This window comes from Saimiri boliviensis, chromosome 2 (genome assembly GCF_048565385.1).
Source record: "Saimiri boliviensis isolate mSaiBol1 chromosome 2, mSaiBol1.pri, whole genome shotgun sequence".
In the NCBI taxonomy this organism is placed as follows: domain Eukaryota; kingdom Metazoa; phylum Chordata; class Mammalia; order Primates; family Cebidae; genus Saimiri; species Saimiri boliviensis.
In genome coordinates this window covers 63244773-63260630 of record NC_133450.1, presented here as the reverse complement: position 1 = coordinate 63260630, position 15858 = coordinate 63244773, and the positions used below count along the sequence as shown (strand labels likewise).

The following is a 15858-nucleotide window of genomic DNA, read 5'->3' as shown; positions in this document are numbered from 1 at the left end:
TACTTCTACAGAAGGGCGCTTCCTGCATTCGAAGCAGAGGCAAGGGAGAGCGAGCCAGAACAGAGAACAGCTGCCAAAACAACGAGAGCAGTGGGGTTTTTATCCCCACACGGCTGTTCCCGGGTCCTCCCCCGTGGGCTGGGGTCGGACCGCACAATCTAGGCTAATTCCTATTGGCTGCTGTTGACATCGTCCAAGGAGGAGGACAGGACGGTACATCTTGGGTGTGTTTAGGCACAGCAGAGATAGGGAGGGCTAATAGATGAATGGATAAGATGACCTCTTAGAATGGAACAAAGAACCAAGAACCAAAACCCTTTGAAGAGGAGCTATTTGTTAACAACAGCAGCACAAGTGGGATCCATGCAACGCTATCCCTTTGGCAGTAGACAGTAAACTCCAGATTCTAAACAATTTGGGGGCCAAGCAGCATTGCAACTGCAAGAGAAGATTCTAAGGAGAGCTTAGTACTAGACCTCAGAACCTCTGCTAGGAGCATCCCTTTGGGGAAGCTGAGGTCTATAGCATTCCCCAGGGCATCCTCCTGTGGGGTCTACTCTTCAAGTGTCAGATGTCTCTGACCTTGGGTGGGCACTGGCGCCACTTCGAGAGCCTGCTGTGAGCTTTCCTTTGGTACCTGGGGGTAATCCCAACTTTTAGCATCCTTCTAATTTGAGTAGGACACGCTTTCCCAGGCTTCCTGTTCCATGAACTTTAATGATAGGAACTGGAGGCTGGGTGGGTTTCTTTTGCCCTTAGCCAGTAGAACAGGAGAAGACAATAATTTAGCATAAGAAAAGATGGTTTAAGTTCTGAAATATGCAAATTTGCTCTGAGCTGCCACCCATAGGGATCTGGGATCAGGGACCACACTCGGAAAAGATTAAAAAAAAAAAAAAAAAAAGAATCCTTCCCCCTTCTGGACAAGGCAGTTATTCCATTCATTCCTGGGCCTTCAGGCAATTCTGGTGAGTGACCCCAGTGAATTGCCCTCAATTACTAAGGAGCTACTGGGAAACAGCCACTGAAAGGCTGAAAAAGAGAGGGGGAGAAAAATGAAAAAGACCCTGGTCCCTTGAGTGAACTGGGCGGTGGCAGTTAGGCTTCTCCGCTGGAAACCCCTTAGTTTCACTGGCCTTCGCCAGAAACCTGCAGTTGCTTCTGTGTTTAGGGGCCGCCCACCAAGGGTCCCGGATTGGAAAGGAAAAAAAAGAGCGAGCGAGCGAGCAAGCAAGAGAGAGAGAGAGAGAGAGAGAGAGAGAGAGAGAGAGAGAGATTGAGATTGATTCTCCTATATGGAGCAGAAAGGAAAAGGAGAAAAGTGAAAAAGAAATCCCAAACTTTGGGCTTACGTCTTGCCCCTGGCTGGCTTGCCAACATACGTCACCGGTGGAGGTGTCCAGGTTTTTGGCATCTTGAGCAAAGAACTGGACAAAACACACAAAACAAGGAAGAAATGAAGGGTTTTATTGAAAATGAAAGTACATCCACAGTGTGGGAGCAGGCCCAAGCTTAGGGGCTCAAGGGCACTGTTACAGAATTTGGGGGAGCTCGAATACCCTCTAGAGGATTCCGCTGGTTACTTGGGATACCCTTTATGTAAATGAAGAGGATGAAGTAAAGTTACGAAGTCATTTACTTGACCTACACCCTGTGGAGAGGATATTTCCTGTCATAGCTGAAGTGCGAACTGGCCTTATGTCCCCTGCCCCCAGACCCTATTTTCCTGTCTCAGTAATAGTTGCTGCTAACAACTGCCGCCTCTAAGGGCACACCAGGTACCTGGTGCTGTGCAGAGGGCTTTTATGGCCATTCTCTTTTGAAATCTTGCAAACAGTTTCAGGAGGTAAATGCTCTCATTATCCCCATGTTATGGATGAGGAAACTGAGACTGAAAGAAGTCACTTGCCCAGCTGGTAAATGGCGGCAGGGCAGGGTTTCAAAGCAGATATAGCTCCAGAGTGCACACTCTGTGCTACAGAGGCCTCACTGTGTGCATCCTGCAATCATTCTGATGAGCTGACAGGTCCCTGTAGGCACACAAGGCAAAACATCAGAAGCCTCCTGGCCCTTGGCATGTTATATATGACACATTTGGCTCTCAGAGAGGCCGGTTCCAAGTTCTTAACCATAGTGGAAGAAACCTAGCAGTGTTTGGCACATGCTGTGTGCTGTGAGTGAATGAATGATGATATAATGGCAAAGCCCAAAACTTGAGCTTGTTATTCAATCTCTCTGAGCCTCAACCTCCTCTTCTGTCAAATTGGAATTATAATATTGTAATATTGGTGCTGGAGGAGGGAATAAGGTAACACAGGTAAAGAGACAGCACTTACCCAGTGCAGAGGCTCACACCTGTAATCCCAGCACTTTGGGGGCCGAGGAGGGAGGATCATTTGAGGTCAGGAGTTCTCAAGACCAGCCTAGCCAACATGGTGAAACGCCATCTCTATTAAAAATAGAAAAATTAGCCAGGTGTGGTGGCACATGCCTGTAATCCCAGCTACTCAGGAGGCTAAGGCAGGAGAATGGCTTGAACCCAGGAGGCAAAGGTTGCAGTGAGTTGAGATTGTGCCACTGCACTCCAGCCTGAGCGACAAAGCAGGACCCTGTTTCAAAAAGAAACAGCACCCTGCCCCACACCCAGTCAGTGCCCTTGTTCTACTTCCATGAACTAGACCATAGGGGTTTTCTGGAGCAGAGACTTCGTCTGTGTCCAGGGAGCTCTGGAGCCACAGTCACCAAGCTTACTGCTGTCACCTCTCACCTTTCCTCCATGTTCCAGAAAAGCGGGTGCCCCTGGCCTACCCTCAAACTCCCAGGGTACTCTCAAGGAGGCCACAGGGCACAGAGCCTGGCATTACCATATTTTGGGGGTGTCAGCTCCAAGGCCTGAGTTTGTGAGCAGCTCAGAAGTGAGATACTGTGCGAGGGAGAGCCCCGGGCTGGGAGTCGGAGAGCCATCACCTAGTAGCCTCTGACCCTGTGTAAGTCACCTGACCCCTCCTGGCCCCAGTTGCCTCCCGCATCAAGGTGATGTTAGCTAAGATGGAACACTCAAGTTCTAGAGCTCTGTGGTTGTGCAATTCTAAGTCCTGCCTTGCAGACTCCTCCAGAGCCAAACTCCTGGAGGCACGGTGGGTGACATCCCAGAGGCATGTCATGTGCCTTGTGTCACCTCCAGAACATGACACAGAGGAGCATTTCAGAGGATGCTTGTCAGTCCTGGTGTTTAGTTAGACTATGCCGAACCACCGGCCTGGCCCTGAGCAAGCCCACCCAGGCCCCTTTCCCTTCCCAGAGCCTCTGGTCAGTGAGCACTGGGGGCCTGTCGCTGGTCTGGGAGCCTGTTCCTGAAGCTCATTCCCCGGGACACCATGGTAGGCCCCAGAGGGCCAAGCTGCACGGTGAAAATTCTCCAGAGCAGGACGCCCCCGTCCCTCCCAGTCCAGCACTCAGGAAGCACAGCTATGCTCTGTCGGCAGCCTCTGTCCCCCAGAAGCAAAAAAGGGGACAGGCTCTGCTTTGAGATGCTCACCCCAAACCTAATGCAAAGCCTATGTGGACTGGCATGAGGACTCTAGAGAGGGTTTCCAGATGGGGCTGGCTCCCACAGTCACCAAAGAACTGGTTAAAAATATGGATTCCTGGGGTCTACCTAGGAGATCCTGACTTAGTGGCTCTGGGGTGGGACACAGGAATCTACATATTTTTTTGAGTTGGAGTCTCACTCTGTTGCCCATGCTAGAGTGCAGTGGCGTGATCTTGGCTCACTGCAACCTCTGCCTCCCAAGTTCAGGTGATTCTCCTGCCTCAGTCTCCCAAGTAGCTGAGACTATAGGCACGCACCACCACCCCCAGCTAATTTCTTTTCTTTTTTTTCTTTTTTCTTTTTTTTTTTTTTTGTATTTTTAATAGAGACATGGTTTCACCATATTGGTCAGGCTGATCTTGAACTCTTGACTTCAAATGATCCACCCACCTCAGCCTCCTAAAAGTAGGAATCTGCATTTATAATGAGCCTGTCTCAGACCAGGGTTTGAGAACTGCTTCCAGGTGAATGATACCAGTTGCTTAGCTAGGGGTCTCTAGGGGCAGACTTTGGGACAGGATTCATATCCAAGGGACGATTCAGGACTTGCCCTCGAGGAGAAAGCAGGAGGGAGTAGGGGAGCAGGACGGGGAGTGGGAGAAGTCCAGTGAGGGTGCGACTGCAGGGTGAGCCCAACCTCGGCCTGGTCCTGTGGGCAGCTCTAGAGCATGAAGTAAATCTGGGGCCACTCCTAGGCATGTGTGAGGCTCCAGCACCAGAACAAGCCCTGATGGTCCTAAGGGCCAGCACTTAGGGCAAACCGCACTGAGGCTAGTGTGTGGGTGTGTAGAGCTGGTAAAGCCATCAGGGTGGGTGGGGTGTCAGCAGTGGCTTGGTGACTGACTCCTGCTGATGGGGCATCTGTGCTGGGTGAGGCTTTGTGCTGCAACTGCCCAGGGCTGCCTCTAACCCCTACGGCAATAACACCTTTAGGGAAGGGATTACAATCTGCAGACCAGCCTCTGCGATGTCAGCCCCCAGCACTGTGCTGAGGGTCAGACCCAATGATCCTTGGAAGGGGTTTAGCAGAGTGCCTGGGATGAAGTAAGGGCTCAAAAAACCATCAAGCATGTTCTTATTGCTGTTATAGGTAAAGAAACTGAGGCAGCCTGGCATGGTGGCTCACCCCTGTAATCGGAGGCCGAGGCACACAGATCACAAGATCAGGAGTTCAAGACCATCCTGGCCAACATGGTGAAACCCCATCTCTGCTAAAAATACAAAAATTAGCTAGGCATGGTGGCACGTGCCTGTAATCCCAGGTACTTGAGAGGCTGAGGCAGGAGAATTGCTTGAACCAGGACCTGGGAGGTGAAAGTTGCAGTGAGCTGAGATCGCGCCACTGCACTCCAGCCTGGATTATAGAGTGAGAAGAAACAAAAGAGAGAGAAACTGAGGCTGGGGATGTGACCTACCCCAGTGTCACAGCCAAATTCTGAGCTGATTTGAACCCAGGTATGTCTGAGCTTTGAGCCCCAGCTGCTTCTGCCCAGGAGGCTGACTGCCGGGCCTGTGGCTGGGAGGATGCCTGTGCTGCCCCACGCCAGCTGCTCCCTCCACATGTGGGAGACCTGAGGTCCTCTTTATGGAAAAGTGATGCTGGGAGCCAGCCAAAGAAGGGCGGGAAGGGAATTTAAGGCAGAGAAGACAGCATGGGCAAAGGCCTCGCAGTGGGAAAGCTATGGGCAGCCTCAGGAGTGGCTTCATGGCAGAACTGCGTAATAGGTGGGAGGTAAGATGCTTGGAAAGCCTCGACCACCTTGACTGGAGGTTGCAGGGACTTCTTACTGCAGGTGCTGCGAGCCTGTTGCTGAAATCATACTGCTCTTCAGCGAGCAACCCGGCCATGGCAGGTGGTGGGATTGGAGGAAGGGGAGAGCAGAGATCAGCAAGGGGCTGCTGCAGCCATGCTGGCCCTATTCCCCAGACAATACTATGGGAACCAGAGGGGTGAGCGCAGCCACTGAGGGAGGCGGCAGCAGGGGGAGACGGGAGATGCTAGGGTTTCCATCTTTGACGACAGGAGAATGAACATGCTTGATGGTTTCTTGAGTATTTACTTGGTGCCGGGTGCTCTGCTCAGCACCTTGCAAGGATCATGGAGCCTGATCCGCAGCACAGCCCTGGGCGCTGGAGTCATTGGCCTCAAGATGTGGGCACCATTACCCAGAATGAGGAAGGAAGAGAGGAGCCTCTCAGGCCTGCCCCACCCTAGGATGTGCCCAGCATTGTGACTAAGCCACCACCCTCCTGTCCCAGAGGAGGGGATGGCTGGCTGGGCATCCTGGCCCTAGAAGAAATCTCATCGCTGTGCCTGGGAAGCTCTGATCTGTAGCTGGCCGGTCAGAAGCACTGGTGGCCTGAGACTTGCACCTGCCTCTGAAGAGGGGGCAGTCTTGGGGGACTGAAGCCCTAAGTCTGCAGAGTCTAACTCTCCATCCAGGTAATTAGTGTCAGAATTGAGCTGAATTGTCGTACACCCAGTTAGCATCTGGAGAATTGAAGAATTGGTTGCTGGTGTTGGAAAACATTTCAGAGAGGGTTATAAAATCAGTTTAGTGGATCGTGACTGGCTTTTTTTGTTTTTAAATGAAAAAGTAAACTGGACTAGAAACTACCAGAATCTCATGTAGTTGGAATAAGTCTCGGTTTGTTAAACTTTTGTTTCAGTGGTGTGTGTGTGCACATATGCCTTGTCATGATGTCAAAGATATTTCTGTCTGATTACAAACATTTGGAGAGCACCAGCTAGAACCGAGACCTCCAGAAAGGGCCACTGGCTCCCTGGGAAGTACACAAGCTGACCCTCCCAGGGAGGAAGTGTGGAGGAAATGTCAGAATATTTATTCTGAAAATCCCATTTTCAAAATTCCTATTGTTGTGAATGCTTTTTAGTGGATTTTTTAGTTTATAAACACACACACACTTCCGGAAGGTTGCTTAATTTTAATATTTTTTAATAGCCCTGACCTTGGCGGCATGCATCAGGATCCCCCCCCCCAGAAGCTGTTTAAAAATGTGGATTCTCAGCTGGGCACGGTGGCGCACGCCTGTAATCCCAGCACTTTGGGAGGCTGAGGAGGACGAATCACTGAAGGTCAGGAGTTCAAGACCAGCCTGGCCAACATGGTGAAACCCCAGTCTCTACTAAAAATACAAACATTGTGGGGAGGGGCAGTTGCAGGCACCTGTAATCCCAGCTACTTGGGAGGTTGAGGCAGGAGAATTGCTTGAACCCAGGAGGCGGAGGTTGCAGTGAGCCAAGATTGCATCACTGCACTCCAGTCAGGGTGCCAGAAGGAGACTCTATCTCAGAAAAAAAAAAAAAAAAAAAAAAAAAAAAAAAAAAAGTGGATTCTCAGCCTACCCCCAGACCTGATGCTAGGCACCCTTGGATGGGAACCTAGCAATCTGCATTTCTAGCAGATCCCCTAGAGGATTCTAATCCAGGCAGCCTGCAGAGTATGCATCGGTATGGCAGCCCCAGTGGAGTCCCTCCCAAGTGCCTAGTTCCCTTTCAGTTTTTCGCTGTCAGTAAGTGTTCAGGCGGAGGCTCCACCACCCCAGCACCCTATCTGAGATTTTTCTTGGTATTTTCCAAGACCTAACGACTCAGCAGTTGGGGATGAATAAGCTGCGTGTAGCAGCACCAGTTTGAGACTCCTGCCTTCCTCATCTTCACACCTGCTAATGTTTACAGAGGCACGAAACTGACTTGCCCTCCAGACCCCAAACTGGGCACTTTGCCTGGGTTCCACCTTTGTCATGGAGCAAGAGGGCACCATGAGGACACACTGAAACTGAGGTTGGAGGACCCGGGTGTTTAGTGACAGTCTTTTATTATAGAATTAGGAGGAGCAAGCATTGGCTGTTCCGTGAGCTTGGGACCATTCACTTCTGAGCGCATCAGAGGCATTGTGGGAGTGTAAACGGGAGCAAGCTTGAGGAAGGGAGATCAGTTTGATAAATTCTATCATTTCTCCAAATATATCTACCTTGTGGCCTAGCAGACTTATTCAATAGAAACATGAGCTTGAGGCCAGGCATGGTGACCCACACCTGTCATCACAGCACTTCGGGAGGCTGAGGCAGGCAGATCACTTGAGGTTAGGAGTTTGAGACCAGCCTGACCAAATGGAAAAAACCCATCTCTACTTACAAATATAAAAATTAGCCGGGCGTGGTGGTGCCTGCCCATAGTCCCAGCTACTCAGGAGACTGAGGCAGGAGAATCACTTGAACCCAGGAGGTAGAGGTTGCAGTGAGCAAAGATCATGCCACTGCACTCCAGGCTGGGCAAGAGTGAGAGTCCATCTCAAAAAAGAAAAAAGAAATTTTAGCTTGAGGGCAGAAAGATGATGCGCTGAAGTCATTCTTTTCAGCACAATTGGGTCCAGTGGCAATTAGGAAATAACTCTTGGCTAAAAACAAGTAGTCTAGGGGTTACAAGCCCAAACCCTGCATTCAGATGCAGGCATTGTCACTTACAAGCTGTGGGATGGGACAAGCCATTGAGTCTCTATGTGCCTCAGTCTTCACAGCTGCAAGATGAGCATAAGGAAAGCGCCTGCTTCGTGAAGTTGATAAGAGGATTTAAAAAGCCAATACATGTAAAGTGCTTAAAAGCACTCCTGGACACTTACTAAGCTCTGTAATGGTTAGCATTAATGAAAGAAAGAGAGAAAGAGGCTGGGGGAGGGAAGACAGGAAGAGAGAGGGAGGGAGGAAGAGAGAGAGAGAGAGAGAGAAAGCAAGCTTGGATGATCATTAAAAGAAGAAAAACAGCGGTTGGGCTCTGTGGTTCACACCTGTAATCCCAGCACTTCAGGAGACCACGGTGGGTGGATCACCTGAGGTCAGGAGCTTAAGACTGGCCTGGCCAACATGGTGAAAACCCATCTCTACTAAAAATACAAAAATTAACCAGGCGTGGTGGCACATGCCTGTAATCCCAGCTACCTGGGAGGCAAAGGTTGCAGTGAGTGGCGATCACACCATTGCACTCCAGCCTGGGCAACAGAGTGAGACTCCATCTCAGAAAACTAAATCAAATAAATGACGATCATCCCATGGGTTGCTCTGCAGCACAGAAAAAGAAGCCAATATACACGTGTGGACTTGCTTACCATATATATAACTTTACTGTTCAATGATGGAAGCATGCTGCAGAGCAATAAATGGAACATAGTGCCATTTTCATTTTTAAAATACATGATGGGGGCTGGGCAGGGTTGCTCATGCCTGTCATCCCAGCACTTCGGGAAGCGGAGACAGGAGGATCACTTAAGGCCAGGAGTTCAAGACCAGCCTGGACAATATAGGGTGACCCTGTCTCTACAAAAAAAATTTAAAAATATATACATAAATGTTTTAAATGGTGTGTGTGCATTTATGCTTGGCCACACACACATGTGTGTGCATTAAAGAAGGACCAGGAAGCTCACTCTCCAGAGCGTAGACCAGCAGTCCCCAACCCTGGCACCAGAGACCACTTTCGTGGAAGACCATTTTTCCACGAACCAGGGGTGGGGTGGGGATGGTTTGGGGGTGCTTCAAGCACATTACATTTATTGTGTACCTCATTTCAGTTGCTAGTGCATTCTAATATGTAATGAAATAATTATGCAAGTCACCATAATGTAGAACCAGTGGGAGCCCTGAGCTTGTTTTCCAGCAACTAGACAGTCCCATCTGGGGGCGATGGGAGACAGTGACAGATCATCAGGCATTAGATTCTCAGAAGGAGCACAAAACCTAGATCCCTGACTCACACAATTCACAATAGGGTCCATGCTCCTTCGAGAATCTAATGCTGCCACTGATGTGACAGGAGGTGGAGCTCAGGCGGTGATGCGAGCAATGGGAGTGACTGTCAGTACAGATGAAGCTATTTTTTTTAATTTAATTTTATTTTATTGCATTTTAGGTTTTGGGGTACATGTGAAGAACATGCAAGATTGTTGCATAGGTACACACGTGGCAGTGTGATTTGCTGCCTTCCTCCCCATCACCTATATCTGGCATTTCTCCCCATGCTCTCTCTCCCCAACTCCCCACTCCCCACTGTCCCTCCCCTATTTCCCCCCGACAGACCCCAATGTGTGATGCTCCCCTCCCTGTGTCCATGTGTTCTCATTGTGCAACACCCGCCTATGAGTGAGAACATGCGGTGTTTGATTTTCTGCTCTTGTATCAGTTTGCTGAGAATGATGGTTTCCAGGTTCATCCATGTCCCTACAAAGGACACAAACTCATCGTTTTTGATGGCTGCATAGTATTCCATGGTGTATATGTGCCACATTTTCCCTGTCCAGTCTATCATTGATGGGCATTTGGGTAGGTTCCAGGTCTTTGCTATTGTAAACAGTGCTGCAGTGAACATTCATGTGCATGTGTCCTTATAATAGAATGATTTATAATCCTTTGGATATATACCCAGTAATGGGATTGCTGGGTCAAATGGAATTTCTATTTCTAGGTCCTTGAGGAATTGCCACACTGTCTTCCACAATGGTTGAACTAATTTACACTCCCACCAACAGTGTAAAAGTGTTCCTATTTTTCCACATCCTCTCCAGCATCTGTTGTCTCCAGATTTTTTTTTTTTTTTTTTTTGAGACGGAGTTTCGCTCTTGTTACCCAGGCTGGAGTGCAATGGCGCGATCTCGGCTCACCGCAACCTCCGCCTCCTGGGTTCAGGCAATTCTCCTGCCTCAGCCTCCTGAGTAGCTGGGATTACAGGCACGCACCACCATGCCCAGCTATTTTTTTTGTATTTTTAGTAGAGACGGGGTTTCACCATGTTGACTAAGATGGTCTCGATCTCTTGACCTTGTGATCCACCCACCTCGGCCTCCCAAAGTGCTGGGATTACAGGCTTGAGCCACCGCGCCCGGCCAGTCTCCAGATTTTTTAATGATCGCATTCTAACTGGCGTGAGATGGTATCTCAATGTAGTTTTGATTTGCATTTCTCTGATGACCAGTGATGATGAGCATTTTTTCATATGTTTGTTGGCCTCATGTATGTCTTCTTTTGTAAAGTATCTGTTCATATCCTTTGCCCACTTTTGAATGGGCTTGTTTTTTTCTTGTAAACCCGTTTTAGTTCTTTGTAAATTCTGGATATCAGCCCTTTGTCAGATGGATAAACTGCAAAATTTTTTTCCCATGAAGCTTTGCTCACTCCCCGCATGCAATTGGTGGGAGCGGCTGTCAGTACAGATGCAGCTTTGCTCACTTCCCCGCCACTCACCTCCTACTGTGCAGCTCAGATCCCAACAGGCCAGGGCCTGATACCTGTCTGTGGCCGGAGGATGGGGGACCCTGGGGTAGACAGCAGGACCCTCTGGAGAAAGGAGGACCTGTGCATTTTAAGCACTTTTGTACTGTATGACTTTGGCTACAGTAAATATGTGATTCTTTTTTAATTAAAAAAGAAATCCAACATTAACCAGTGGAGACGATAGCACTTCCGTCTCAGGATTGCTTCAAGGGTTAAGTGGGAAAGCGGGGAAAGCTCTTGGTGAGTGATTGATAAAGCTTAACAAGTGATAGTTCCCTTTCCTTAAAAAAAAAAAAAAAAAAAAAAATGTAGTAAGTGGTTTGTGATACTGATTGAGAGTTTTGCCTTGTAGAGAATCAAATTTGTGTGTGTGTGTGTGTGTGTGTGTGTGTGTGTGTGTTTGATGGTTTTATTGTTTGTGGGGAGAACTGGTTTTATTGTTCAGGGAAAGTAGAATTATCTAAATAAGGTATCCCACTGTATATCATAGAAGAATCAAGTGTAAAAGTATGAATAAAGTTTCTATAATTCAAGCCTACTGCAATGAAAAATAGTATTGACAATGGTATTGCCTAATTTAAATGTTTATTACAGATTGATAGAAGTTAAAACATAGACATAACTTTTGCTTTTTCAGTAATAAAAATTATATCCTACGTATTTCAAGAAGCTAGTCATGTGTGCTATCAAAAATATTAGAGAGAATTAAATTTTATATTGGTATAGTTTTTAAATGTTTCAGTGTTTCTGTCAGAAACTTACTACTGGCTGGGGGGTCCTGGGTGAATCCCTTCGCCTCTCTGAGCCTCTGTGTCCACTGTAAAACAGAGGTACTAATGCCTGCCCTCAGGGCGCCTGTGATACAGTGAGAATATCATTTAAAGCCTCCAAAACATGTAGCCCCATGCCTGACACATAGTAGATGCTTAACAAACACCCACATTCTCTGTGTGCTTTATTTTGGATGGGAAGAAGCTTCCCCTGGGTGAAGTGGTGAATTGGGCGGGATATGGAGAAGCAGAGATGCATGAGACTCTTGAACCCCAGGTCGTGAAAGAAGAGGTCCATGGTGTGGCCTTGAAGGGTATATAGAATGTGAGTGGACATAGATGGTGAGGATGAGGGGCTGTTCCCTCTATGCATAAGCTCAGAGATGGGAAGGGGTGGGCACAGATGGACTGAGGGCCTCTGCTGGTCACCGTGATACACACAGAGATAGAGGGACCATCAGAAACCCCGCTGACAAGCCACCAGGTAACTGAAGTAAACTGAGGCAACTTGGGATGAATATTGCCCCCCTTCAAAATTAGAGCTGGGGTTAGTGGTGGCGGTGCAGGGCCTGAGAGGAGAGTGGAGCACAGAGAGCCCATCCAGTCTGGCTATCAGAAGACCTCAGGTTCCAGCAGACTCACACAATGACAGAAGATGCCAACAGCAGCTGGCTGGCTCCCAGCCCATTTGACATTGGAGAAGCACAAGGCCACCCCCAGGACCTCAGAAAAGGACGCAGAACCTGTGCCGCAGCCTGTCCCATCCTACTTTTCCGTTAACACAAATGTCCCAGCTCCATCAAAGCACTTCCCAAGAGACCATGGAGGCACCCGGGAGGTCACAGAAGCTGAGTTCGCTGGGCAGAGGTGCCCCAGACGGGGCCTGCCCATCCCAGGTGGTCTCTCTGTTGCTGTGCCTCCAGTTCAGCTCCTGAGTTTGGGTCCATTCAGCAAAGAGCCTTGGAGCCTCGTGGTGAGTGCTAAGCACAGCGGGGCTTTAGAGACCCAGAAGGCAGCATCTACCTGTTCCAGGAGCTCCCAGGGCTCACAGCCTCATGTCACCAGGAAGATGAGGTGCAGAAAGTAAAGCCACGAAGACCCCAGGGAGGAGGTGGCTCTGGCTGAAGCCATGGTGGGAGGCTCAGCAGATGATGGACGATGGAACTTCAGTGACTGGCATCAGGATCTGGGGAGAATGTGGACAATGTGAGTGAGGGAGGGTGGAACAGGTCGGGAAGAAAACAGTGGTGCCTGCCAGGTCTTCATAACCACTGCTCACCGCCCTCTCATCCGTTCCTGTCTTCACAGAGGAGGAAATGGGCTCAGAGAACAGGGTAGGTGGGATGATGAGGAAAGAGCAGGAGACATGGCTGGAAAGGGGGTCCCCAGGCCTTAAACACTAGGTTGAAACATAGAATCAGGACTACCCACCTGATTCTGGGCCCTGGGCCGGAATTCAGAAGCCGTGGACTCAGTATGCAGCGCCTTCAGCTACCATGTGGCCTGGCCATCCCTTTTCCCCTCCAGGCCCTCCGTTTCCCCATCGGTCTGAACTCCTTCTGCAAGATGTCTGGAGGGAAGCCTGAACAGTTCCCCACTGTGACCAAAGCCATCAGATGGAGCTGCCTGACTGTGCATTTATTTGCTGGGAGATGCTTGACTGTGCACTCATCAGGGGCTGCCTGACTGTGCGTTTGCTGGGAGATGCCTGACTGTGTGTTTGTCGGGGGCTGCCTGACTGTGTGTTTGTCGGGGGCTGCCTGACTGTGCGTTTGCTGGGAGATGCCTGACTGTTTGTTTGTCGGGGGCCGCCTGACTATGCGTTTGCTGGGAGATGCCTGACGGTGTGTTTGTCGGGGGCTGCCTGACCGTGCGTTTGCTGGGAGATGCCTGACGGTGTGTTTGTCGGGGGCTGCCTGACCATGCGTTTGCTGGGAGATGCCTGACTGTGTGTTTGTCGGGGGCTGCCTGACCGTGCGTTTGCTGGGAGATGCCTGACGGTGTGTTTGTCGGGGGCTGCCTGACCGTGCGTTTGCTGGGAGATGCCTGACTGTGTGTTTGTCGGGGGCTGTCTGACTGTGCATTTGCTGGGCAATGCTGACTATGAGCTCACTGCACATTCTCAGTGTGCAGCAGCAAGGGTCAGAGGGCGGGAAGGTGTGGGCCACTCACTCTACCCTAAGAATGCCTTTAGAGGAACTGGCCCGGGCTCAGCAGGCCAGGATAACCAAGGAGAAGCAGTGACCCTGCTCCCCACTCCTGAGGCGGGTCTCCACCTCTCTGGGTCTCTGGTGCTGGCTTAGGACCTAGAGTTGACTGGATGCTCTCTCTGCCTCAGTATCTGCACCTCAGCTCCAGGGAAGCTTCTAGGCTGTATGTAGACCCCGGCAGCCATCGGGGATGCCAGGCTCTTCCTTTATGGAGGCCGGGAATGGATGCAGTGGCCCCAGACTTGACCTCTGCCCCTCGTGTCTTCACAGAGACTTACTGCCCTTCACGCTGCGGCTGCCCCAGGCCATCCTTGAGGCCAGCAGCTACATGGACCTTGAGACCATCGCCAACCTGGGTCTGGGTGAGTCCTCTCCAAGGGGCCAGGGAGGCTGGTGGGGCCTTAGGACCTGAGGCCCTAGGACCACCCCAGGGGCTGCTTGTGCAGAAGGACAGCCTGAGTCACAGCTCCCATGGGACACCCACAACCCTGCCTCAGGCTCCCAAGCCACATGGTAGGGAGATTGTTCAGTTTCCAAAACACTGCCTCTATCAGCTACCCGGGACACCCTGAGGCACAGCCATGTTTGATCTGAGGGAGCAGGGCCTGGTCAGGACCAAAGAGATTGGTGTGGTCCTGGGAGAAAGCGAAGCTCAACTCCAGGGCCCTTCTGGGTGGGGGACAAAGAGCTGGGGCCGGCAGCCATCCCTTGCACCTCATCAAATGAAAAAGCAGCACCGATATGTGACCATGAACTTGAGTGTGGCCCTCGCCGGGGCCTGTCCCGTGCCCAGACAACCGACCCTAAGTACACCCCACCCTACCATTCTGAGCTCCTGAGGGGTGAAGAGGAGAGAGGAAAAGAAGAAGGGGAGGTAGGGCCCGGTGTGTCTGACCCCAGCCCTTTCACAGAATTCTAAGAAGGACTCACTTCAGTGGGCTCCTCCATGTACGGGCTATGCTGAGCGTCCTGCAAGGATGCCATCTGCAGGTGCCCCCCTAGAACTACAGCCTCACCTCACTGGTCCTCAGGAAGCCCAAGCATGCCATGTTTGGAACTGCCGAGAGACCGGACCCCTGCCTCTCTCAGCGTGTGTTGGGAGCAGAGAATTTTTCTTTTCTTTTCTTTTCTTTTCTTTTTTTTTTTTTTTTTTGAAACAGGTTATCACCCAGCTTGGAGTACAGTGGCATGATCACGGCTCCCCCCAGCCCCAGCTTCCCAGGCTCAGGTGATCCTCCCACCTCTGCCTCCTGAGTAACTGGGACTATAGGCACACACCACCATGCCTGGTTAATTTCTTATATTTTATAGAGACACAGTCTCTCTGTGTTGTCCAGGCTGATCTCAAACCCCTGGCCTCAAGCGATCCACCTTGGCCTCCCAAAGTGCCAGAATTATAGGCATGAGCCACTGTGCCCAGCCCTGAGAATTTTCTAGGGAAAGAGAGAGCGTGTTTCACACAGCTGCTCAGAGCCGCTGCAGTCCCCAGAACCTCATAACCTGGGGCCGCCAGGTCACATTTAAGAGCAAAGCAGTTCATCAGCAAGTCTTTAGCAAAACTCAGCCATACATAGGACACTATGCTCCATGGGGCTGAGCACAGTGCCCAGAACATGGGTGCCCTGTTCACCAGTATTGGTGGAATGGAAGAAACAGTGACCTAGAGGGCAGAACCAGGTCACAGAGGAAGTGAGGGGCAGACCTGGGATGAAAGACTACACCCCTGCCGGGTGCGGTGGCTCAAGCCTGTAATCCCAGCACTTTGGGAGGCCAAGGCGGGTGGATCACGAGGTCAAGAGATCGAGACCATCCTGGCCAACATGGTGAAACCCCGTCTCTAACTAAAAATACAAAAAATTAGCTGGGCATGGTGGCGCGTGCCTGTAATCCCAGCTACTCAGGAGGCTGAGGCAGGAGAATTGCCTGAACCCAGGAGGCAGAGGTTGCGGTGAGCCGAGATCGTGCCATTGCACTCCAGCCTGGGTAACAAGAGCGAAACTCC

The 15858-nt window shown here is 50.4% G+C and overlaps 1 protein-coding gene across 2 annotated transcripts in view; it reads left to right on the top strand.

Moving 5' to 3' along the window:
- The window catches only part of RIN3 (Ras and Rab interactor 3), a 184338-nt gene that overhangs the window by 115959 nt on the left and 52521 nt on the right, over positions 1-15858 (top strand). For both annotated transcript variants that reach the window (XM_074393455.1, XM_003939845.4), the window contains one exon: positions 14127-14218. In XM_074393455.1, the coding sequence (XP_074249556.1) occupies positions 14127-14218 (92 nt within the window). The remainder of the gene's footprint in view (positions 1-14126; positions 14219-15858) is intronic.